The sequence below is a fragment of the Molossus molossus genome, unplaced genomic scaffold (assembly GCF_014108415.1).
Source record: "Molossus molossus isolate mMolMol1 unplaced genomic scaffold, mMolMol1.p scaffold_m16_p_10, whole genome shotgun sequence".
NCBI lineage: Eukaryota > Metazoa > Chordata > Mammalia > Chiroptera > Molossidae > Molossus > Molossus molossus.
In genome coordinates, this window is record NW_023425345.1 from 95,310,630 (window position 1) to 95,335,305 (window position 24,676).

Below are 24,676 nucleotides of genomic sequence, written 5' to 3' on the forward strand. Positions count from 1 at the left end.
TGAAGGTTGATATTTTAATTAATGTCATAGTTTCTAATTTATTAGGCAACAGAGTATACACCATTTCTTTCCTAGGACCACAACCTCCTTTAATGTTCATCAAACCACTTGTGGGATGCAGAAATTTATTAACATGGAAAGGTTCAATTAAAAATAAATGAAAACCTTTAATGAATAAGGACATTTTGATAAGAACATGATAAAAAACAAATAGACCTTGAGACTACAGGAAAGCAATCAGGCAAGAGGTATTTTCTCCTTCATAGAAACTCTCTCCCAGAGAGAAAATGTTTCAGGCGCCTTTGAATCTCAATGTCACCTGCTCTTTAACCCAGGAGAGCACCGCGTGTTTTCTAGTTATAAGACTATTTTCCTTTGAAAGTCATCAAGCCTATGAAACCATTAAAAGTGTCTGTTGCTCTATTAGTCAAATGAAGGTACAAAACATGATCTGCGAAGTTCTTCCTACCACTTTCTATCTGGTCTAAACTGGTTCATGTTGATCAGAAGTAATCATCAGTCAATAGTCACAGTCAAATGATGGTGATGATGATGATGACTATGATGATGATGAGAGAGAAGAGAATTTATTTGTAGATATCACTTTGGAAGATGAGGACCCGGAGTTGGCTAATGAGTTAGACATTTATCTGATCACCCTCCTGAGGAGGGGACTCCTTGCTCCTAAAACTCAGAAGCCCTACGAACAGGGTACTTCCTCCTGGTTTAATGAATGGTGATGGTGCCACAAAGAAAGCCAATAACTCTTTGCCGACTACTCCAAGTTCATTCTTTGTCTGCCCTACGCTGTTCCATTTGCCCTACCACACCCACTCCCCACCCTTCTCCACCTGCTCTCTGGCCGGGGGCTGACCGCACAGATGACAGTACAAGGCTGCCTTGGTCTCTGGCTCCAGGTGGTTTCCTTGAATGGAGAGCAGAGCAGGAGCTCAGCAGCGAGGAGGAGAGTGAGATCAGGGTTGTCTGTCCCCAGACCCTGCCCTGTGGGTCACTGCGGCTGGAATCATCACAGCTCCTCTCAAGATGCTTCTCTCCACGATTGCTCTCCTTCCCATGTGTTTCCACTATCCTGATACTTGTAAACTTGGTGTTATTCTTTCTATGAATTAATCTGAGTACCTGCCATGTGCAGATCACGTTGGAGGGGTTGCTGAGCAGGGCGATTTTAGGTGAGTAGTGGGGTGATGATGAGAAGGGCTGGGGGGCAGGGAACGGGGGCAGGAAGCCCCGCCCAGCAATCCAGACAGGGGAGGCAAGAACAGCGCGGCCGCCGCGGCATGAGCAGCTGCTACGGGAGAAGCACTGCTGGCATTTGGCGAAGAAGTAACCAAGGGCGGAGCCTGTGGACACCAGTTACAGTGAGGAGCCATGAGTTCGGGTTCAGATTCACCAGTACAAGGAGATGGCAGACCCAGCAGAAATGCCTGCTAGCTTACGGAGAGGCACTGCTTGGACTCAAAAGAGAAGGCAACGAAAATGTATTGCGAATTTGGACTCACAACGGTGACTCTGGAACCTTTAGGAGGTAGTGAAGTGAATGACCTTCCTGAGAAAGGGAGGGTTTAGAGAGACACCCAAAGGGTAGACGGTTAACGGGGTGAAGGGGCAGAAAGAAGGTCCGGCCCCTGATGTGCAGAGCGCACCTGTCCACTCGGCTAGAACTTGTCTCTCTCGCCCGGGTTCCGGTGGCCTCTCCCTCCTTCACGCGGCCACAGTTCTGTGGACAAAGTCTTAGGAAGATTATCACCTTCTTGTGCAATTAGCTGTCTTCATGTCTGCCTCTCCACGGAGCTGAAGGTTCCTCGTGGGCAGGGACTTCTCTCTTTTGTCTTTGCAATATTCCTCGGACTAAAAGAGGTCCTGAAGGGAGGGAGGGAGGGAAGGAGGCAAAGAACTAATGATGGAGCTGGGAGAACTAAAATTGTGCCTTGTCATGGAGACAAGGAGAGAGGAGAGTACTGCCATCCATGGGGCAAAGGCATGCACTGGCCGGTCGGAGGCCATAAGGAGCATCTGGGGCTGGGGCTGGGTACGAGGGCAGTGACGCAGGCCACTGTCCCGAGGGAACTGATGCTGCGCCGCTCCTGCCTGTCACGTGGCAGCAGTGGGCCGCCGTCGGCAGGGCCCTTCCAGGACTCTGTGGGACAGCTTGTTGCGGCTGGAAGGAGAGAAGCCTTCGTTCCTGCTGCTCTCCAGTGCCGCGGTCTCGGCCAGTGTCCCTGCCTAGCTCCGCAGTGATCACGTATTTAGGAAAAAAGTAAAAATAGAATAAACACTTTAGTGTCCGACCCTGTAGGACCCTCGTGCCAGTTAGAGGGTGGCATTTCTGCACCCCACATTGGCTCCACACGCTGCACCGACTACATAAGGGACCTGACCAGAGTGATGTCACAAGGACCTCCCGCTGCAGGGAAAGTCCCGTGGCTGTGTGGGCGCCGCAGACCCCGCCAGGCCGCCGAGGCTGCGGCCTCCCAGCAAGGCGGGTGAGCTCGGGGGCCTCGCTTCCCAAAGCTTGGTCAGTGGGACGGCAGCTTGGGGATCACCTGGGGCCTGGTCAGAAATGCAGAACCCAGGTCGCACCCCAGAGGAAACAAATCAAAATCTGCATTTTAACCAAATCCCAGGAGACCCATGTGCACGTTTCCTGCTCCGGGGTTCCACCGACAGATGACCTCCCCACACCTACGGAAATGAGGGCATTTCGAGGGGCCAGACTTTGTTCTGAGCATTTGACATGAATTGACTTGTTTAATTCCCACAGCAACCTTATAAGGGAGGGACTGTGATCATCCTGGCTTTTAGGTGAGGTCAGATAGCTTGTCCGAGGTCACACGCTGAGACGGGGTGGAGCCGGGATTGAACCCAGTCGTTTGGTTCCAGGGGCCCCTGTGCTTTAACCACTGCACGGCCCTGCCCTTCCTGGCCCAGCTCTGCAGCAGCTGGCAGGGCACCTCGTAGTGCTCAGGACGCTCCCAGGTGGGGGTGCGTAGCTGTCTGTGGTGCGGGCGAGGGGCAGCCTTCACCCTTGGAGGAAGCGCTTTCTAGCATCTGGGTGCACGGGTTCCTCTCCACGGGGGAGGGGCTCCTCCGGCGGCACGGCATTGCCATCAGGGCAGACTCAGGGAGAAGGCGTCTGAAGGAGGGAAGAGTCATTCTAGATTCCCTCCTGGGGGAGGCTGTGTTTCGTCTCTACTTCCTCAAAATGAGTGACCCAGGTTCAAGGTGAGTGAGGTCCGGCGGGCTGGAGACATGGTAGAAACAGCGTTCTTTACTTGAGCAGCTGTGTGAATGGGAATATAGCTCTTCCAGACTGTGGCCCGAAGGTGGCCCCGGGCCCGCCGAACAGTAGAGGACTCTTGGCCCGGTTCTCTGCCTTCCTCTGCATCCAAGTCCGGGGAGAGGTGGGAGGGAAGCTCGGGGTGGCTCGCCGCGGACCGACTGTCATCTCATTTGATGTGGGTAATGTGGAGGCCAGCCTCTCGGTTAGCCATCGGCGAGGCAGACCTCTGGATTGCGTGGTATGCTTTCCAGGCACCATTCTGCAAGGAGAGGACAGCAGCTTCCTCAAACCTGCGGCTCAGCTGGCTGAGCGTCATCCAGAGCACCGAGAGGTGGCGGTTTGATTCCAGTCAGGGCATGTGCCCAGGTTTGGGGCTTGATCCCCAGTCGGGGGCGTGCGGGAGAGAGCCAGTCGATGTTCCTCTCTCATCCGTGTTTCTCTCTTTCTCCCTCTCCTTTCCTCTCTCTCTCTCAAATCAATGAAAACGTGTATTTTTTAAAAAGAAGTTGTTGTCTAACCCTGGGCGTGGCCCAGCAAGGGCAGTCCTGAGCCCTCCCCTGCCCTGGACATGGGGACGTGTCTTCCTAACGACAGCGTCCTGAGTCAGCAGAGAAACTGACTGCTCCAGGAGGGGGTCTGTGCCCTTTGAGAAGTTGTCCAGGTCTGGGGTTAAGGGCACCTCTCTCCGTCTAGGCTGGCCGTCCGGCAGCACCTCGGGCAGAGCCGCGGCTGTCCCGTGGGGTGGACCTGCTGAGAGCTTGGTGAAAAGGTGGCCCCGAGGCCAGCTGAGCAGTGGGGGGCTCTCGGCCGGTTCCCTGCCCTCCCTGCCCCTCTGTGGCTGAGGATGGGGACTGTTTCCTCCGCTTCACAAATGAGGAAGTTGTCAGGAGAGCCCTTGTTCCACGCTTCCTGAATTGTTTGCTCTGAAGGCGAAAGTGATTTCTGCGTCACGTCCTCAGAAATCACACAGAAGCAGTAACTGGTTCCCCAGATCTCCTTTCAGGCGTTTGTTTGTTTGTTTATTTGTTTGTTTGTTTGTTTGTTTGTTTGTTTTAAAGAGGCAGAACAAAGGCAAGGAAAGCATGAGGCCAGGAGGCTGACAGATGGGAGCCTGGGTCTCCCATGAGTCTCCAACATCAGCCAGGCAACTTTCCTCCCCTGGAACTTTCAGAGGCCTCTGCCGAGACCCGCCTTCTGCCCACTCGGGTGGCCAGGTCCTCTTCACCTTCATGGTCCAGCCTTCACCTCACGCCTCCTGGTTCCGAGGAAGCTGTCCTCTGCTCTCCGTGCTAAAGGGGGACCCTTATGATACCCTCTGTTCCATGAAAGATCTTAGCAGAGTTTGTAATCATATGTCAACTTTGTGATTATTTGATTAATGTTTGGCTTCCATTACAAGCTCCGTGGGAGAAAGGCCGGAGGGTCTTTTATTCACCACTGTGTCCCCATCACTAACACAGCAGGTAGCCCAGACAACAAAGCTCAATAAATATCCTTTGAAGGCGTGAAAATTAAGGCATCTAGTTGGGTGATTCCAAAGTCCTCTTCCTGTTCTGACACACTTTGAGTCCATCTATGAAAAGCTTGGATCTACCACCCCCACCACACCAAATCCAACTTCTCTTCCAGTTCAGTGACGTTCAGCTTGGTTTCCTTATGGATTCTGTGCTCAGACCTCCTGGATCAGTTTTATTGCTTCCCTGACGCTTGTCTGGAACCATGGAGTCTGAATACTGGGGAACACGAAATGTACATTCCTAGCCACCAACAAAAATGTTGTAAGTCAACATAGAATCCGAATAGTGAAATCAAATTAACATTAGCAAAGATCTCTAATTCGGGCTCCTCAATGTCGTCTCCCTTTCCCCTTCGCATTTTGTACCAGAATTGCTTAAAATTTGAATTTAGAAGAAGGAGGATGGGAGTCGAGTCTGCATGAAGAGAACAGAACTCTCGATCAGACACTTCTGCGCCCTACCTTTTGGTGCTAGTACATTTCATTCTCCTCTTTTCTCGGGCTCGTACTCATAAAGTCATTTTCAAACTCCTTTCTGACATCACCCCTGGGGCCCAGAGCAGAGCAGTCCATCACGAAAAGCAGGGCTTGTGGGATGCTCTTGAATAAAACGAAAGAATGTGTTGTATCTCAGCCATGCATCCATCACGGTGGGTTGTGTGACAGTTGTTAAAGCACCAACTTTGGTCAACCTGGGCATCTTCAGGGTAGTCTCAACACTCTCTGAAAGGCGGATGCCAGGTTTTGCTTTCCATAATTGGTGGTTTCTCTTGATATTTTAAGGAAAGACAGAACAAGTTATATAAGCAGATCCATGAGGTCTTCCCTAACCTGGAATTTTCAAGTTGGACCCCGGAAGGAAGACTTTTGACCGGAGGGCCCTACAGCAACCTAAGAGGGAGAAAAGGAAGTCACGTGTGTTAGCCAGGCTCTGTCTCTGTCCTTTTCCTAATCCCAGCATGCAATAATGCTACTTCCCAAAGCCCCACCTCCCTGGAAGGGAGGTCACCTGACATGAGAGACTGCATTTCTAGATTATATGCTAACCTCTGTGGAACTGTATGTTGCACACATTCCAGTATCATAGTCTTCACCTCAAATAGCCTGTCCATGAGACTCGTGCTGGTCGTCAGATCTTGAATTCTGATTTTGGGTGAGGAGAGTAGAATCGGTGTCTGTGTGGGCCTTATGATCTTGTGTTCACAGGGCGTCACCGGGCTTATCAAGGGCTCGTTTACTTCCACCACGCTGATCCGCCAGCCAGAAGAAGGGCCTAGCAATTGTGCACCAGCTGTAAGCATGACCTGTCCGAGAACACTTGGGTGCAGAAGCGTGACCGTGTTGTCCAGATTAGAACTTGAGCTGGAGGAGCTGTTTGTGGGACAGCTGGGGGCCAATTCCAAGAAGAAGCTATTAAGCATCCAGGCCTTCAGAGACAGATTCTTATGAAGAGCGCAGGCAGAACCTAGAAGTCCGTCCCGGGACTAGCCTTGGGAACCTCTGGACCCTCCAGGAAGCAGGGACTAGGCACCTCACCTTCCTGATAGAGGTTGTAAGCTTGTGCTCCTGCTTTATAGACAGAGCATGGGGGCTGAGAACCACAGTCTGGGGGCATCGGGAGGCATTTAGCAGTGGTGAAGCCCACCAGCTCGGAGCCAGTCCACCTGGCACTAAACTTCATGCCGCCAGTCACCAGCTGCGTGACTATGGGCAGGCCATTGAGCCTCTCTAGGACTCTCTTTTCTCCGCTGTAGGATATGATTAGTAACAGTACCTACTTCATGGGGTTGTTGCCAGGAGGCCATGGAATATGTCAGGTGGGGTGTTGAGAACCTCGTGTGACCCATGGTAAGTCTTCAAAACATGTTAGTGAGGTGTCCAGGAAATCCTCCGCCCAGTGGCTGAACCCCCCGCAGTGCACCTCCTGCAGAACCTATTCAGTGAATGTTTGAGTACCTCTGAGGATGCGGCACCTACTACCTCTTAAAGCCTCCCACACCACCTTCACACAGGTCTGTTTCTTGGACAGTTTCTGTTTGCGTTGAACCTAAATCCATTCTGAATACTTCCTAGTTGGTCCTAGATCCGTCCCTGAGGTCCTACAGAATTCATCCAGCTCCTCCTTCTCAAACCGCCGTGGACATCGTTGATATCGCCCTCCCTGCCTGTGCTGGTTCCCATTCCACGAGGCTGATCACTTCCTGACAATACACTTCGGTTCCTTCCAAAGATCATTGAAGGACGTGGTTTCCAGTTCTTTCATCCCTGAGGCTTCTGTCTTCTGAAGCCAGCCTGCGCTTCCGAGTGAGATTTAGCTCTGTGAGCACTGACTGTGCACAGGGACGAGGTGAGGCTCCAGGGGCCCTTCCGCAAGGAACGGCATTCTAGGTGGGGGGAACAGCATGTGCTGAGATGGGGAGGCACAGAGCCACAGAAGTTCAGACGGTTTGGTGTATTACATATCAACTAGAATCAGATGTGGTCAGACTGGCAGGAGGCAGGTGGATTGTATCTAGGTGATGGGAGTCATTGGAGGACTTCGTTACGGGAACTGCGGCGCGAAGATTGGGCAAAACAGCGGAGGGAGACCAGTTAACCGAATGATGGACACCAAGGGGTTAGAGAGGAGGAGAAGGAGTCATGGGCCAACACGTCCAAAAAATATAGCAAGTGGCTAACAGTGGTTATGTCTGGGTGGTGAGATAATGGGCAATTTCTTTCTCCTTTTTGCTTCCCTGTGTTTTCTAGCTTCTCTATAATAAGTATTTTCCACTTTCTCTATATTTAGCATGTTATTTATATAGTAGAAATAATTTAACTTGTCTGAAATATTCAGAACCAAACCGGCAGGACTTGTCACTGATGGAAGGAGGAGTCTGGGGGATCCGTCTGCTGACCTGCGCGCTCAGGTGGGCGAGGTGGCCGCCAACAGAGACCAGACAGGGGACCAGCATCCTTTAGGAACTCGGTGGCATCCTTGGGCTGAAAGGAAGCCCCCAGGCTGCTCTGATTTCCTTTTGGACTCTTTGTGGACCTCTCAGTAGTCTCTGCCTGGGTCTGCGGAACCCTGAAAACTCCCAGCCATCCACATCCTTGCCTGTCCGCAGACTCCCTGCACACAGCCTCCAGGCTCCCTGCACACAGCCTCCAGGCTCCCTGCACAGAGCCTCCAGGCTCCCTGCACAGAGCCTCCAGGCTCCCTGCACAGAGCCTCCAGGCTCCCTGCACAGAGCCTCCAGGCCCCCTGCACAGAGCCTCCAGGCCCCCTGCACAGAGCCTCCAGGCCCCCTGCACACAGCCTCCAGGCTCCCTGCACACAGCCTCCAGGCTCCCTGCACACAGCCTCCAGGCCCCCTGCACACAGCCTCCAGGCCCCCTGCACACAGCCTCCAGGCCCCCTGCACAAAGTCTCCAGGCCCCCTGCACAGAGCCTCCAGGCTCCCTGCACAGAGCCTCCAGGCTCCCTGCACAGAGCCTCCAGGCTCCCTGCACACAGCCTCCAGGCTCCCTGCACACAGCCTCCAGGCTCCCTGCACACAGCCTCCAGGCTCCCTGCACACAGCCTCCAGGCTCCCTGCACACAGCCTCCAGGCTCCCTGCACAGAGCCTCCAGGCCCCCTGCACAGAGCCTCCAGGCCCCCTGCACAGAGCCTCCAGGCCCCCTGCACAGAGCCTCCAGGCTCCCTGCACAGAGCCTCCAGCCTCCAGGCTCCCTGCACACAGCCTCCAGGCCCCCTGCACAGAGCCTCCAGGCTCCCTGCACAGAGCCTCCAGGCTCCCTGCACACAGCCTCCAGGCGCCCTGCACACAGCCTCCAGGCCCCCTGCACACAGCCTCCAGGCTCCCTGCACACAGCCTCCAGGCCCCCTGCACACAGCCTCCAGGCCCCCTGCACACAGCCTCCAGGCCCCCTGCACACAGCCTCCAGGCCCCCTGCACACAGCCTCCAGGCCCCCTGCACAGAGCCTCCAGGCTCCCTGCACACAGCCTCCAGGCTCCCTGCACACAGCCTCCAGGCTCCCTGCACACAGCCTCCAGGCTCCCTGCACACAGCCTCCAGGCCCCCTGCACACAGCCTCCAGGCCCCCTGCACACAGCCTCCAGGCCCCCTGCACACAGCCTCCAGGCCCCCTGCACACAGCCTCCAGGCTCCCTGCACACAGCCTCCAGGCTCCCTGCACACAGCCTCCAGGCTCCCTGCACACAGCCTCCAGGCTCCCTGCACAGAGCCTCCAGGCTCCCTGCACACAGCCTCCAGGCTCCCTGCACACAGCCTCCAGGCTCCCTGCACAGAGCCTCCAGGCTCCCTGCACACAGCCTCCAGGCCCCCTGCACACAGCCTCCAGGCACCCTGCACACAGCCTCCAGGCACCCTGCACACAGCCTCCAGGCCCCCTGCACAGAGCCTCCAGGCCCCCTGCACAGAGCCTCCAGGCTCCCTGCACACAGCCTCCAGGCTCCCTGCACAGAGCCTCCAGGCTCCCTGCACAGAGCCTCCAGGCTCCCTGCACAGAGCCTCCAGGCTCCCTGCACACAGCCTCCAGGCTCCCTGCACACAGCCTCCAGGCTCCCTGCACACAGCCTCCAGGCTCCCTGCACAGAGCCTCCAGGCTCCCTGCACACAGCCTCCAGGCTCCCTGCACACAGCCTCCAGGCCCCCTGCACACAGCCTCCAGGCCCCCTGCACACAGCCTCCAGGCTCCCTGCACACAGCCTCCAGGCTCCCTGCACACAGCCTCCAGGCTCCCTGCACACAGCCTCCAGGCTCCCTGCACACAGCCTCCAGGCTCCCTGCACACAGCCTCCAGGCCCCCTGCACACAGCCTCCAGGCCCCCTGCACACAGCCTCCAGGCCCCCTGCACACAGCCTCCAGGCACCCTGCACACAGCCTCCAGGCCCCCTGCACACAGCCTCCAGGCCCCCTGCACACAGCCTCCAGGCCCCCTGCACACAGCCTCCAGGCCCCCTGCACACAGCCTCCAGGCCCCCTGCACACAGCCTCCAGGCCCCCTGCACACAGCCTCCAGGCCCCCTGCACACAGCCTCCAGGCTCCCTGCACACAGCCTCCAGGCTCCCTGCACACAGCCTCCAGGCTCCCTGCACACAGCCTCCAGGCTCCCTGCACACAGCCTCCAGGTGGTGCAAAGAAGGGACAGGTCCGTCTGCACAAAACGCAGCCCAAAGTGAGAGACAGATGAAAATGTTAAAAAAAAAACAACAACAAGCCCTGGCCAGTTTGGCTCAGCGGTTAGAGCATCGGCCTGCGGTCCGGAGAGACCCGGGTTCGGTTCCCGCTAAGGGCACGTACTTCGGTTGCAGTTTGTCCCCGGCCCTGGTTGGTCGTGCGGGTGGCAGTCACTCGATGTGTCCCTTCACGTCGATGTTTCTCTCTCTCTCCCTTCCTCTCTCTCCCTCCCACTCTGTCTGTACAAAAAATGGAAAAATATCCTCGGGTGAGGATAAAAAAAAAAAAAAACAGACACAAAATGACTTCATGAGCGTGTGATTCTAACTGAGAGGCGTGCTCCAGAGAACAGGAGCGGGTTCCAAGAAGACATACAAGAAAGGAAACGTCCCTGGTCCGGGTGCTTGGGGAAGGGTCCCTGGGGAGAGGGGTTTGGGCTGAGAGGCAAAGGGGAGGTAGGAGGGAATTACGGAAAAGCGTTCTAGCTGAGGGACCGCATTTGTGACGGCTGGTAGTGGATGGAAGTATGGCGTGTTTGAGTTAAAAGAAAAGCTGTTTAACTGGGAGTCCAAAGAGTAAGGGACAGGGGATGGAAGTGGGTGGAGAAGTGGGCGGCCGGGCCCTCCAGGGCCTTAGGGGGCCTGAGAAGGGTCTTGGTTTACCTAAGAGCAGAGCCCCGGCTGCGGCACAGGGGACAGTTCCCATCCTGTGTCTCCCACTACTTTCCTGCCATCTGAGGCTGTGGCCCTGCAGGCCTGAAAACAAAGGCCCCTGGGCCTGTAGCCCGCAGGGGTGCCCTCCCCTCTGGGAGTAGAACGTGGAGCGCTCTCCCTGCAGCAGACACCTCTGAACGCCGTTTTGCAGTTCAGTTTTCAACTTCTGGCTTCACGTACTTTACCGCTGTGTGTACAACATGCTAATTAATGGAATCATTGGGATCTGAAAACATCTCGTTTAAGAGGAGGCTGCAAAACACTCCTTAATTCACAGGTAACGTGGTTCCAGCTCTTCTCTTCTCTATATTTTTTCTCTCCCAGCTCGGCTATGGCCGGGGGAATTCTTCTACCTACCCTTGTGAAGCCCTCTCCACCGGATCACCAAGTGCCCGCGACCGCCCTGCGGTCTGGGGAGCCGGTGACCCAGCCTTTGTTTGCCAGAGAGCAGGGAGGGGGTGGACACGGGGGTGAAGCTCCCCGTACTTAGAGAAGCCCATGGTGGGTGGGTCTCAGACACGGCAGTGCCCTCTGAGGTGTGACCCAGAGGTGGGGTCCCGTACGTGTGCCAGAGTGGCCCGCAAGATTTCCTGCACAGCTGACTTAGATATAAGGAGGGAGCGCCTGCCCTTCCCCCACAGCTGTTCTGGGGCGTGAAGACGGTGTGCTCACTGCCAACAGAAAGCTTTCCTGGGACTGGGGCAATCTGAGCTGACTGGCCAGTGACCGCCTTGGCATTTGCAAGTGAAAACTTGCAACGTCCCCTTTCAATGAGGCGGGTTCTTGGTGTGTTATTTATGGCTGAACTTATAAGTAAGGGGGTCCTTCTCCCCATAAGCCAACTGTACAAACTTACAGTCCTTTGGTGTGCACTGACAAGACCATGTACTGAACAGAGTTTTTCACTTACTTTTTTTTCTCGAAAGGATCTAGGCACTTTAAATTTTTTTATTGTGGAAATATCTGTCTATCTACCTACATATAGATAATTTACCATTTTAACCATTTGTAAGGATACGGTTCAGTGGCACTAAGTTCATTCACATTGTGGGGCCATCACCACCACCGTCCATCTCTACAACTTCTTCATCTTCTAAAACTGAAATTGCATGCCCGTTGAACACAGACGTCCTTCGACGGGGTGTTTGAATGGAGGGCTACAACGTTCTTCAGACCCAGGTCCCGAGGGAGAGAGGCCTGGTCACAAACTGGAGGGGGAGAGGTCTGTCCATACAGTCCAGAGAAGGCGTTCTCAGAGCTATTTCCTGCACCACGGAGGTCTCATCACCCAGATGTGTCCCGGGGGGGGGGGGGTCAGTTTCGGCAAAGGCAGACTCACCCCCTTGATGGGTACCCCGAGGCTCCCCTGTTTCAGAGCAGCCGGGCCAGCCGTAGGCTCTGGCGTGATCACAAAGTGCTTGCACGGCCGCCTCTGGTCAACGTGAGCCCCTCTGGTAGCGAGACGCTGCTCTAGGAGAAGAAGAAGAAGAAGGGGTTTTAGAAAGCTGGATAGTTCTGGGTGAAACATGTTCTTCCCCTTGGAAATACAGCCCTGCCCGGCCTTTCATTTGGATGTACCTCCAGAGAGGTTTGGAGTCAGGCCAACCCAGATGTAGGTTCCTGCTCTGTCAGTTCCTTCCCCTAAGAAGGGGCTCGCGGTACACCACCGGTACAGGTGCTGAGGAGATGGCGTGCGACCGTGTCAGCCTGCATCCAGGACAGCATGTGGTTCGACACATGGGAGCTGGGGTTCTCATCATGGCCACTGTGTGGTTTGTCCTTGTAGGTCTCCAGGTGGTTCTGAACTCCATCATCAAGGCCATGGTCCCCCTGCTGCATATCGCCCTGCTGGTGCTGTTCGTCATCATCATCTACGCCATCATTGGCCTGGAGCTCTTCATGGGGAAGATGCACAAGACCTGCTACAACCAGGAGGGGATAGCAGGTGAGGGAAGGAGCCGACAGGCCAGCCCCACTGTGTCGTCACTGCCTTCCGTTCACGGGGACCCCGCTGCCCCTGACCAGCGGGGCCCGGGAAGGCCCTCCATTCAGCGCTCGTGTCTCCATACTGTGGTTAGGGGGCAGGCAGAGACTGGTCTTTTTCTCTTGGTAACTCTCGTTTGTATGGAAATAGATCTCTGTTGAAATAGCTAAATGTGCCCTGGCCGGTTTGGCTCAGCGGTTGGAGCGTTGGCCTGCGGTCGAGAGACCCGGGTTTGGTTCCCGCTAAGGGCGCGTACCTCGGTTGCGGTTTTTCCCCGGCCCTGGTTGGGTTGTGTGGGTGGCAGCCACTCGATGTGTCCCTTTCACGTCGATGTTTCTCTCTCTCTCTCTTTCTTCTTCTTCTTCTTCTTCTTCTTCTTCTTCTTCTTCTTCTTCTCCTCCTCCTACTCCTCTCCTCCTCCTCCTCCTCCTCCTCCTCCTCCTCCTCCTCCTCCTCTCCCTCCTCCTCTCTCCCCCCCTCCCACTCTATCTGAACAAAAAAATGAAAAAATGTCCTCGGGTGAGGATTAAAAAAAACCCAAAAACAGCTAAATGCAAGTTTTGTCCAGCATTACTAAACACTGTTTAAATGAGCTGTGCAATTTGAGAAACACCTCTTAGCCAACCTTGAATGTTTTTGTTTGTTTGTTTGTTTGTTTGTTTGTTTGTTTTAATCCTCACCCGAGGACATTTTTGCATTTATCTTTAGATAGAGCGGGAGGGAGAGAGGGAGGAAGAGAGAGAGAGAAACATCGATGTGAGAGCGACACATCGAGTGGTTGCCACCCACACAACCCCAAGCGTGGCTGGGGACAAACAGCAACCGAGGTACATGCCCTTAGCAGGAACCGGACCGGGTCTCTCTGGTCCACGGGCCGACGCTCTAACCGCTGAGCCAAACCGGCCAGGGCCACCTTGAATGTTTGGAGAATCAGAACTAACCCGAGGACTGGAGATCCCTGCTCTATCGGCTCTTCAGCGTTTCGTGCCATCACAGCCCGTCCCGGAGGGCAGCTTTGCCTGTAACCAGCAGGCTAGGAGCTTTGCGTCCTCGGGGCTGACCCTGGCTTCTCTGCTCTTCGTGTTCTCTGCTTCTCCGTCCCTGGGCAGAAGCCTGGCCCCTGGCTCGTGCTGGGAGGAGCCGGCTGGTGTGGGACCCGCGGGGAAACTCTGCTCCTCCAGGGGAAGGTTTCGCTCTGCCTCAGGACTGTGCAGTCCTTCCCTTTTGAGACTTCACTCTCCAGGTTCCTTCCTTAAATTGATACATTTAACAACAGTGCTGGCTCATGAAGCACTTCCTTGAGTAGATCTGAAGTTCTGGCTTGCAGAGTATGCTACAAGCTGCTGTCTCAAATTACTCAAATCTCAGCGTGACCTTTACAAAAACATTTAAACAGCCCTGGCCGGTTTGGCTCAGCGGTAGGGCGTCAGCCCACGGACCAGAGCGGCAGGTTTGATTCTGGTCAAGGGCACGTAGCTCGGGTGCGATTCATCCCTGGCCCCGATTGGGGTCGTGCGGGTGGCAACCAATTGATGTGTCCCTCTCACACTGATGTTTCTATCTCTCTCCCTCTCTCTCTCCCCTCCCACCCCCCACTCTATCTGAAGATAAATAGAAAAATATCCTCTGGTGAGGACTAAAAAAATAAATAACATTTCAACAGAAATTGACAAGGCTTTAAAGACACATATAAAGTAGTTTAACATAAAAATGTGTTTAAAAAATACACACACACCCCCAAGGGGTTACTAGTGTCAAACTTCCCAAGATTTTTTTCTAAACATCTTTCACCTTGGTGTTGGTGCCGTGGTGGAGAAAGGGGGCGTGTCTGAAGCATTGAAGGGTCCCTCACGTGCGTCCATCTACTGCTTCTCACTTCTGTTCAACCCAGGAATTGCATTCAATGTGACCCTTCTTGCTGTAGGGCCGAGGAAGGACATCATCTTACAACAAGGAGTAAAAAGGATCATTCGTATTCAGGGACCAGAATGGATGGCCTGACCTGGATACACTGAGCACTGGCAAGGTCATGGCCACATGGCCACAGTCCCTAAACAAACAAAAAGCTATAAACCCCACATCACAGGCTCACACAATCGTGTTTACTTTTTTGCTGGAGAGTGTTTAATAGGAGACCATTCCTTTTCACGCTCGAGAGAATTTCCAAGTTACTTGGATCATAATTGTATAAAATAAACTATCCTGTTAAAAAAAAAAAAAGAAAGAAGCTCTTTAATACTGGAACAAACAGGTCTTGCCTTTAGCTAAAGTTCTGAGGTTCCAGCCTTGCTTAAAGGAATCTCAAGTAAGGCAATGAGTAATATGTTCCCCTTGCATTCAAACCCCTGCTCACGTTCAGTTCGATCGGGAGCTGGCCCCAAGCCAGTATATCTGTATGAACCGTGTGGCTTCGTTAGGGCTCGTCCTGAGTCCTGCCTAAGGTGCACTGAAGGGGTCAATGACCCTTTGACCCAGACTTCTCAGGCAGTCACTGGATGTCGAATCTGAAAGGCCCCCATCAGTCATCAGTGGGGGACAGTGGGCTCTCACCAACATCGTGCCAAATGGAGGAGAGTGGAGTGGTGAAGTCCTGCCACAGAGCCAAAGGTGGCAGTCCCGCCCTGAAACCCAGTGTCGGTGCACCTCGTAGCTAATGGGCACGGTTCCCCAAACTGCACACGGTTTCTATTGTCCTGTTGGGAAAATAGCAAAACTGTGTTTTCACCGATGGCAGGGTCTTCCAAGGGTCTGTGCTAGGAGGCAACCCCGAACGCTGGTGGGAAGCCACTGGGCTTTGTTGAGGCCTCTGCGGCCCCACATGGCCAGGCAGTGGTGGGCGTGGTCGACAAGGGAGAGACAGGCTGGGGCTCTGCCCCAGGCCACAGCTGGACAGTCGGTGAGACAGCCCCTCGGGGATGCTCAGTTTCAGGGCCTCCCTGCTTCTAGGGTAAAAACCCGAGCAACCTCACCAAGTGCCGTGGCCAATTCAGGGCCACGTTATGGTCCACTCTTGACAGTAAACAGGACCAGGAAAAGTACCCAGGGTGAGACGCTGCCCACTTCCCACCAGAAGACGCATCAGATTATTTACATGGTGGGTTTTACCTTCACCCCACAAGTTCAGGAGGGAAGGTGGCACTCATCACATAAGTGACCATCAGCCCTGGAGCCAGGTGGTCAGAGAGCAGACCCCAAGAGAAGTGCTCCGAAGAGGGGAGCCAGGCCAGGTCCTCCGGGACGGTGACCCCGCTGTCGGTGTGCAGCCTGGCTGGGAAGAGGCACAAGGCAAGTGGCTGCAGGAGCCATTGTTCCCCAATACTGCAGTCAGACCTCTCGTACCTCCTCTTTCTGAACCTGCCATCTGACGTCTGGTGACAGTCCAGGGACCCATTCCATCGTTCCCGACGGGACGTGACACAGCTGTCATCAGGCCCCTCCCACCCACGCGGCGGCTATCGTGCTGAGGCGGGAGAATGTGCGAGGATGTGGACACACTCGATGCAGCCAGAGTGGAAAACCGTACCCTGCCGCCTTGGAAACCAATTTGTGTTTCGGAGGGCTCCGTACCACCTTTGGAAAGGGTGTGTTTCCTGTTGAGATTTCAGACTTTGGATTGGGTTACCCTATTTTCTGAAAACTGAGATTATACGAAAATGTGTGTGAGCCCTTGTAAGAGTTTTTCATGGAATTGGCATCCAGTCCTTGTTATACATTGAGATTATTTTTCAGACTGAATTTTATGTGCTTGTCAAGTTTAGAATACATTGGATTTTGAGCCTTGTTTCCTAGAAAAATCTATAAAGAATGCTCTAGAGCTGGCCAGGTGGACGACTTTCCTGCCTCTAGGGTGTCCTCCAGTGCCCTGGGGAGGTGGCCTGGGGGAGGCACTGTTTCCCCAGTCCCTGAGGTGTCTGGAAGGCGCCCTCCTGGCTCCCCCGCAGGTACATCCCCACAGGCTGGTACCTTTTGTTTCTGGTGTCCCATCTGCTTGATGGAGCGCCGAGCCAGGGCACTCTGAATGGCTCGCCCAAGCACAGTAATTACTCCTGAGACTGGCAAAGAATGGGTTGGCTAAAGCCTCGGAATGAAATCGCTTCCATTCTATTCACTCCTCAAAATTGGGTCCTAAAACAGTAATTGATTTTGTCTCTGGTATCTCTCCTTCGAACCCCTGACTGGCACCCTCCCAGGACTTCACGCTCTCGTTGGTATTGACCGCATTTCCAAAATCTCTCCCCAACCGGCCTCCGTTATTTTGCTGCGAACTTAATTTGGGCTTTCTAGAACGACTCCATCTCCCGCCACCCACATCTCTTTGTTTCTCCTTCCCCCTTCATGTTCCTGCTTCCCCGCCCTGGGACTTCGTGACCCCACAGAGGAAAAACAGCGCATTTTCCAGTTGGAGCTCATTTCCCTCGGCCTCCGGGGCATGTCACAGGGACCTGCTGATTTGTGTGTGTTCACATTTTTCAAGTGTTCCCTTTACTGCTTTTTATAGATACCTATTTTTACCAGGTCATCACTGCTTCTTAATTGTTCTCATATCTTTTTTTACTGTTGTTGAAGACAGATTTAAACCCACAGAGTGGCCCTTGAGCCTTAGACAATCTTTCTGAATCCCAACCCTTTCTCTTTTAGTAACAAGATCACTTACCCTTCATGCTATTTTCTTTTCGACGTATATTTGTGAAACCCCAGAATATGTTTTCCTTCCTGGAGGACGTTCAGAACTCACTCTGCCATCCTTCACGGTTTCCTTATTTCTGCGTATTTCAGGACTTGAGAATACAGGGGGAGCTGTCCGATTAGCAACCACCATGCCAAGATCAGTTGCATCTTTATTGCACTAGAAAGCGGAGCAGGAGAAAAAGAGATGCCATTTCCCCTCTCTTTTTCCCTTCTCTTTTCGTCCCGTCTCTCATGTTACTCCCGCACTTTCATGACCTTGACCGAGCACATCATTCTAGAAAGCTTTCGTGAGAATGGGTGAGAGCCCAGCAGAGGTCATCATCCGCTGGGTTCTTGGTTTGCCCGTCTCTCGACTCTCCATTTTTAGCAACTTGTTATCTATTTTTTCCTTAGTTCTTCGGGTTTGGTATTCATTGTTTCGTTTCCCTCCTTCGATGGCCTCCCTAGTCTAAGCTCACATCCAGATCTCCAAAGATGTTGGAATTTCAAGTTACAGAAAATTGACTCAAGTTCAGCTCCGTGAAGGGACCCTCCTGGGAGCCAGCGTCTGGAGTTGGGGGTCAGTGTGGACCGTCCTTTTCTCAGACAGCTCAGGGACCAGCGATGCAGACCCCTACACCTTGGTCACCGCACAGAGACCCACGGGAACCGGAAGCACAGGCCAAGACGAAGCCAGGAAGCGGCTGTGTTCACAACAGCCTACACCCGGAAACAGTCCAGACGCCCGCCGGCGAGGGGGCCGAGGATGGACAAGGAAACGTGCGTGAAGTTCCTGGAAAGGCAAAGCCGTGGAGACGACGTGCAGACCAGGTTGCGGGGCCAGGAGCAGGCGCGGACTGCGAACAGGCACACCGGAATTGCGGAGGATGGTGGGAGTGTGCTGAAATTGTGGTGACGGCTACACGGCTACATAAACTTACTAAAAATAACTGAGCTGTGCATTTGCATTCATGACTGTAAGAAATGTACATTGCATTTCCATAAAGCAGCTACCAAGAGAGGGAGAAAAGAAAAAAGGCTGAGGAGACACAATCCAGCATATAGTTCCAGCCATGCTGTTGAACGCCGTTCTCTGAAGAATCCTCTCTTCGTTATGAGTTACTGTGAACTGTCGCATTGGAAGGCACAGACAGAAAAACCACCCGACCGGCAAGCAGTCTTCAATACAGAAGTACTAGACACTCGTGATGGTTTTGATACAGATGAAAATCCCTAAATGAAGACTCGCAAGTACATTCTCTCTCTGGGGCCATATTTTCGCTGTTATTGGAGGCGATCGTTTGTTAACACTGAGGTCTATCCTGTTTATTGCTCTTACTTTCTACAAGCTTGAGGCACTGTTCTTAAGTTCACAAACCTCTGCGAATGTCCCACGACGACCTTGCACAGCTGGGGTCAGGACTTTCTCAGTATTTCTCTAATACTTCACCATAATGGAAATTCTTAGACCAACCAAGTCTTATTTCAATTTACTAACGATCTCTGCACCAAAAAGATAAACCTCCTCTTAACGGACCAGTTTTTTCCGCAGCTGTTCCTAGCTTTTGGAAGTAGCCCAGGCACTGTCTGTAGCCACAGCTGCTAAACCGTTTCCCGAAATAGCCCCGTCCACACCTACCGCGTATTCTCCGGCCTCCACTGCCCCTGTTTGGAGTAGGGCTCGGAAAATGATTGCTTTCTTCCGAAAGGTAGGAAGCTGGTGTGCAAAGGGCCGGGCTGCAAGGGTCCACCTGACCCACATAAAACAGTCAGCGGTGCTCGCGCTCAGGGCCTTGAAAGACGGCCAGCCCTGGCCGGTTTGGCTCAGCGGTTGGAGCGTCGGCCTGCGGTCCAGAGAGACCTGGGTTCGGTTCCCGCTAGGGGCGAGTACCTCGGTTGCAGTTTGTCCCCGGCCCTGGTTGGGTCGTGCAGGAGGCAGCCACTCGATGTGTCCCTTTCACGTCAATGTTTCTCTTTCTCTCTCTCTCTCTCTCTCCCCCCCCTCCCACTCTATCTGAACAGAAAATGGAAAAATGTCCTCGGGTGAGAATAAAAAAAAAAGACGGCCACAGTTGGTCCTCACCCTGTGGTCAGAATTCCCTTTACCCTTCGTCTGTGTAAGGCTTGCACGACAAAGGGATTTGCATCCCTGCAGGTGTATCATGTAATATGTTACGGACCCTCATAGCGTCTCAAAGTGCCACCGGCTGGGATCTGCTGGCTGATGGTGAGGAATCGTTTTCCAGTCAACATGCCCCCACTGGAAACTATTATTTCAATGGAAGTACCACCAAAATAAGGAAACGTGGACTTCCTTCATGTTCCAGGGTAGTTCCCGCTCAGAGTGGTTGCATCGTCATTGGTTTTGATTGGCCATCTGACCACGATGCTGAGGTGCCACCATAGAATGCGCAGTAGCCCTGCTGTCTCTGAAATCAATCACTGGGCTTACAATGCAACTTCACAACATTTCGGTGGAGGTCCTTTCTAAATCGACAGCAGCCTGAAATGAATACCTGCTCCGTGTGCTGTCTGATTCGCGCACCGGGGAACGAGTGAAAGCGTGTTCTGCGTTACGTTGCCGTGGTGGTCTGCCTACCTCGTCAACCCTACGCTGCAACGTTCCTCTCTGACTTCTCCATCCTTTTTTCTCTGCCCACCTCCCCCTCCCCTCTGTGCCTTCTCCCCTCCTCCGGCCATTTGAGACGTTCCAGCAGAAGATGACCCCTCCCCTTGTGCTCTGGAGACGGGCCACGGCCGGCAGTGTCAGAACGGCACCGTGTGCAAAACCGGGTGGGACGGGCCCAGGCACGGCATCACCAACTTCGACAATTTCGCCTTCGCCATGCTGACGGTGTTCCAGTGCATCACCATGGAGGGCTGGACAGACGTGCTGTACTGGGTACGTAGCTCGCGGTGGGCTGCGGGGGGAGTCCAGAGGCTTCAGGACTCTCCCCTCCACATCTCCCTGTTCATCCTCCCCGTGATGAACACCTTTGATTTCTTCCAGGCCTTCCCTGAGAGACAAAGCATGAAATGTTCCCCCGATGAGTCTCTCTCTGCCCACCAGCCTAAGGGAAATGCCACCTCTCAGAGTCCTACACCGTTCCTAGTGAGAAACACGGGCATGCCCGGCCCAGGGTCCCGTGGGCTCCTCTTCCCACCATCGGCTCTCGTGTCCTCTTGTCCTTGTCTTGCCTCTGTCCCCAAAAGACAGATAGATTATTAATGTTTAGGACTAAAGAGAAAAGTCAGGCCTGGTCTTCTAAAAAGAAGCCATTTTTATCGAATGGTGTAGCATGATGGCATGCTGTTATATTTTTATTTCTCATATTAATCTTACCGTATCATATTAGAATAGTCCAGACAAATACATCGCCATCATTGTTGCTGCAAAAGAAACACTCTGCTGCTTAGGAGATGCATATTTAGAAATAGTGCTTCTTTCAAAGGGGCCTCTGCCATTATCCAGCAGCCAATTCTGCGTTGCCAACTTCGAGCCCCTGCAGTGGCGGATTTTGTACAGCCTGTCCCACAGGCAAATAGACACCCCACAGTTGAGCTGTCTCCATTCTGGCAGAGCTAAATCTGTTATTTGTAAAAACTCCAGGAAACGTAATTCTTTATAGTATCTCCTATTTCAACATGAGCAATGATTTGCCAGAATCCAGTGCTGTTCTCCAACACTTGGATGCTCGTTGGCGTTCTTGAAAATACCATCTCACCTAGCATCTAGTCAAACGTATCCGGCCATCCTGACACCGTGTAAGAGCCCGCGCAGGGGACAGTGTCTGCACCGAAAGCCGGAAAGAGAGCGGCAGGTGCCTCCCCGGCAGGCAGGGTGACCAGACAGTCAGGGACCAGGGCCACCAGGGTGTCCACTCCTCTCGGAATCAGAAACATTTTGTCGCAACACAGAGATGTGACACAGGGCACTGTATCTTCTAAATGCTTTTATGAGCATCGTGTCCTATTGATTCAAAAACCGTCTTTTCCCAGTTTTTATGTTGCAGTCGACACGCTGAAACCCAGTGTGGCTATGAAATCTGTCCCTCTCTGCAGACGGCTACTTGGAACTCACCTGAGCTCCCCCAGGGGTGCTCCTGGGTACTGAGAATTCAACCTGAAAAGCATCCAGTTCAGACTGAAGAGCTCAGTCTAGGGAGACATGCTCACTCTCACTGAGTAATGGCGCAACTGGGGCCCCGCCTCGAAAGAGCTGCTGTGTTGTGCGACCTTTCCAAAGGACAGACGAGGTCAAATCGCCCCTTCCTCAAACTAAAATGAAACTTTGAAAAACATGTCTTAGGCCCAGGCTGACTAAGCACTGGGCTTTAAGTGATGTGTACAAAGAGAAGGGCTTGAACTTTTTACAAGTAGGCACATTTATTTCATTGAGCAAAGCTGATCGAGTCCCCAGGTGGCCCTGCTGGTCCTCCTGCCCCGGCTGGGTCCTCAGGACAGCCAAGGACAGACGCACCCTTCCGCCTGCGGGCCACGCACATGTGAGGGTGCGGAACTGTGCTACGGAGCCTCCTCCTGTGAGCGTCAGACCCATGCCTTACGTTGCTATGGAAACACCTTCCCTGGCCGTGGGTGGGAGGGTGTGGGGTTGAGGGGAATAGGTATAATTTACTGTGCTGATGGCCCTGATGTATTTTTGTGACCTTCCTTCTTCACTCCCTCCCCCCCACCACCACAAGTCATTGATACCCCACCAGCCAGATGTGACCCGAAGAAATACTGTTGTAATGACAGCGGAGTAGGGGATGAGAGCAAGCACACAAATGCAACTACCAATTTTCAGCAGCTGTGTTGTGCTTCTTCCCCTGGGGGGGGGGTGTGATGGAGCTCAGGCTGGGAATGGGAAAAAGTGTCAGAGGTGAAGGAACAATCCCAGGCTCGTGGGACCTGCCTCTCTCTGATTTTCCCAGCACCTTTCCGAAATGGCCATGTTGTGTGTGTCTGGGTGTGTGTGTAACACACACACACACACACACACCCCTGAAGCTGAAACAGAACCTCCTCCTTGGTATTCATGGTGGAAGCACCTCCCAGCCCAATGCTCCTGCTCTCAGACAATTTCTTTAATTGCTTTGACCTTCCTGTGGCCATTTCTTCCTTGCTTTCTCCGTCCTCTCTCTCCCTCTTCCTTCCTCTCCCTTGAGCTTTCCTCCTCTTGCCTCCAGGCCTGTGTCTCGAAGCCCACAGCTCTGGAATCTCAGGGTGCTTTAGTATAACACGGAGCTTTCGAAAATAAAGATGCCAAGGCTGCTTCCCTCGAAGCCATTGGATTAGAAGCTCCAAGTTAGACCCCAGGATCTGCACTTTGAAAAAGCTCCCCAAGTGATTCTGATGCTCAAGCAGAAGTTTGAAAAACCCTGGAAGTCTCGACTGTTGAATTTGAATGGTGCTGTTTTGAGGCCCTGGGTTTGAACCGGTCTAGGGAGATAGTTTCCATGGAAATTGGGGAAAGTAGGGTCATCCACTCAGAAGAATGCCATTTCCCTTCAAGTCCAAGGGACGAGTCTAGAACACATGGGAAGGAACAACCCAGATTTTCAAGTATAGCAATGAATGGGAAGCCCAGAGTGGGTCCTTCTGAACCAACGAACAGCTGGTCAGAGGTTCCTAGGGAGAGACTGGACCTTTGCAGCGCTAAGAAGCCATTGATGCTATTAGTGGATACCGCCTGGGACAGGAGAGACTCGGGAGGTCACCAGTAGCAAACAGCAGACACCTGTCCCCTGCTGTGGATATACTGAGTCTCTTTCTCTTTTTCTCTGACAGTCATTATTTTATCCCTTTGTTAGATTTTGAAGAGTTAGTGGACTGAAAGTAAAATCAAACTTGGTCAAGTAAGACTTGAATATTTCCTCAGCTCTTAAACCTTTGGCCATACGCTAGGTCAAGGCCCCAGTTAGCTGAACAATTAGCTTAAATATTTCCTGTACCTAGTGCCCTATTTTGAGGTCTGCAGATGACAGGGCATGGGGATTTGTAAACGAAGACAAAACTTAGGTTTAGGGTATGGTTTCCTTGGGAAATGGCTTCTTGAGCCAAAGCTTCTTCATTTACTCCCAATCACAATTAAATAGATAAACATCAAAGGCGACACCATGGAGGTCACCTCCCCAACACCCATAGCCCCTTCACTGGTTTCTCCATGATCAGTTCTTACACACACACACACACACACACACACACACACAGCCATTCGTCTCTGGTCTCGGTGCTGCTGAAATACCCCCCACCCCCCCCCCCGTCCTGGTTTATGACAAAAACCGTTTGCATCAAAGCAGGTCCTAACCCAGGTCTGACCCTGTTTTTCTCCCCCACTCCCTTGTTTCTTCAAAAAGCTACTTCTTTTCACCAAATACAGAAGCCGAGTCTCTGAAGGCATCAGGAAAGCAGAAAGGTGGAGCTGAGTTCTATTAATGCCCCAATAGTCGTTCTAAGTGAATAGCTGAGAAAAATCCTCAGGTAATCCAGAGGCAGCAGGCTCCGTTCCAGCAGGTGCCAGAGTAAAGAAGGTGGCGGGTCCTTTGTAGGACCCTGTGGTCTTTAACACATCATCTGCTTCAGTTAGAGTGTTACCCACTTACCCAGCTTGAAACAGAGAATATGTTATCTAAACTATAAACTGTCGGTTCATAAACATATCAAGAAAGAGAATTAGCATCTTTCAATGTTATTATTTATTTACTTACTGGGTTTTATTTTATTTGTTTCACTAGTATTAGGTGAGTCCTTGTTATTCAATAATTCAATTTAACAAACATTTATTGAGCCTTGCTATGCTCCTAGGCCTGAGCGGGGCCTGGGCGGGGCTGGTGGGGTTTAGGGTCTACGTGGAGAGACAGGGACCACAAAGACGCTTCCTGGCAGCACAGGGCAGAAACGGGGCAGGGAGAGCGCTGTGTAGCATGACAGGAACGGGTGGGATTTGCTGGCCTCAGGCTGAATGAGGAGCTCAAGAGAAGTCTTCTCCGCCTGGGAAAGCAAACTTTGTAGCAGTTCAGGAGATCGGAGAGAACTGTGTTTCAGTTTCTCTCAACAGACCCAAGAAATGGCTCGGCCGCCTGGAGTGCTCTCTCCCGTGTTAGAAAGGCCACCTGCGGGGGTGCGGTCACACATCGACCCCTGCCCGGGCTGCCCAGGACAAACAGGCATGCCTTCTTGGCTATGAGCCAGCTGTCCCCGACACAGGTGTCACACCTGGCGCCACCATTCCACTCTCCGTGGCTCCTGACCTCCCCCAGAATGTCAGTGCACAGTCCCACCTGGGTTGAGGGAATTTAAAAACT

The 24,676-nt window shown here is 53.0% G+C and overlaps 1 protein-coding gene across 12 annotated transcripts in view; it reads left to right on the forward strand.

Annotated features, from left to right (window-relative positions):
- Positions 1-24,676, forward strand: part of CACNA1C (calcium voltage-gated channel subunit alpha1 C) — a 579,936-nt gene that overhangs the window by 386,355 nt on the left and 168,905 nt on the right. For 11 of the 12 annotated variants that reach the window (XM_036252393.1, XM_036252392.1, XM_036252383.1 and 8 more), the window contains exons 6-7: positions 12,504-12,662; positions 20,075-20,271. In XM_036252393.1, the coding sequence (XP_036108286.1) occupies positions 12,504-12,662; positions 20,075-20,271 (356 nt within the window). The remainder of the gene's footprint in view (positions 1-12,503; positions 12,663-20,074; positions 20,272-24,676) is intronic. The other variant, XM_036252386.1, reaches the window with a different exon arrangement.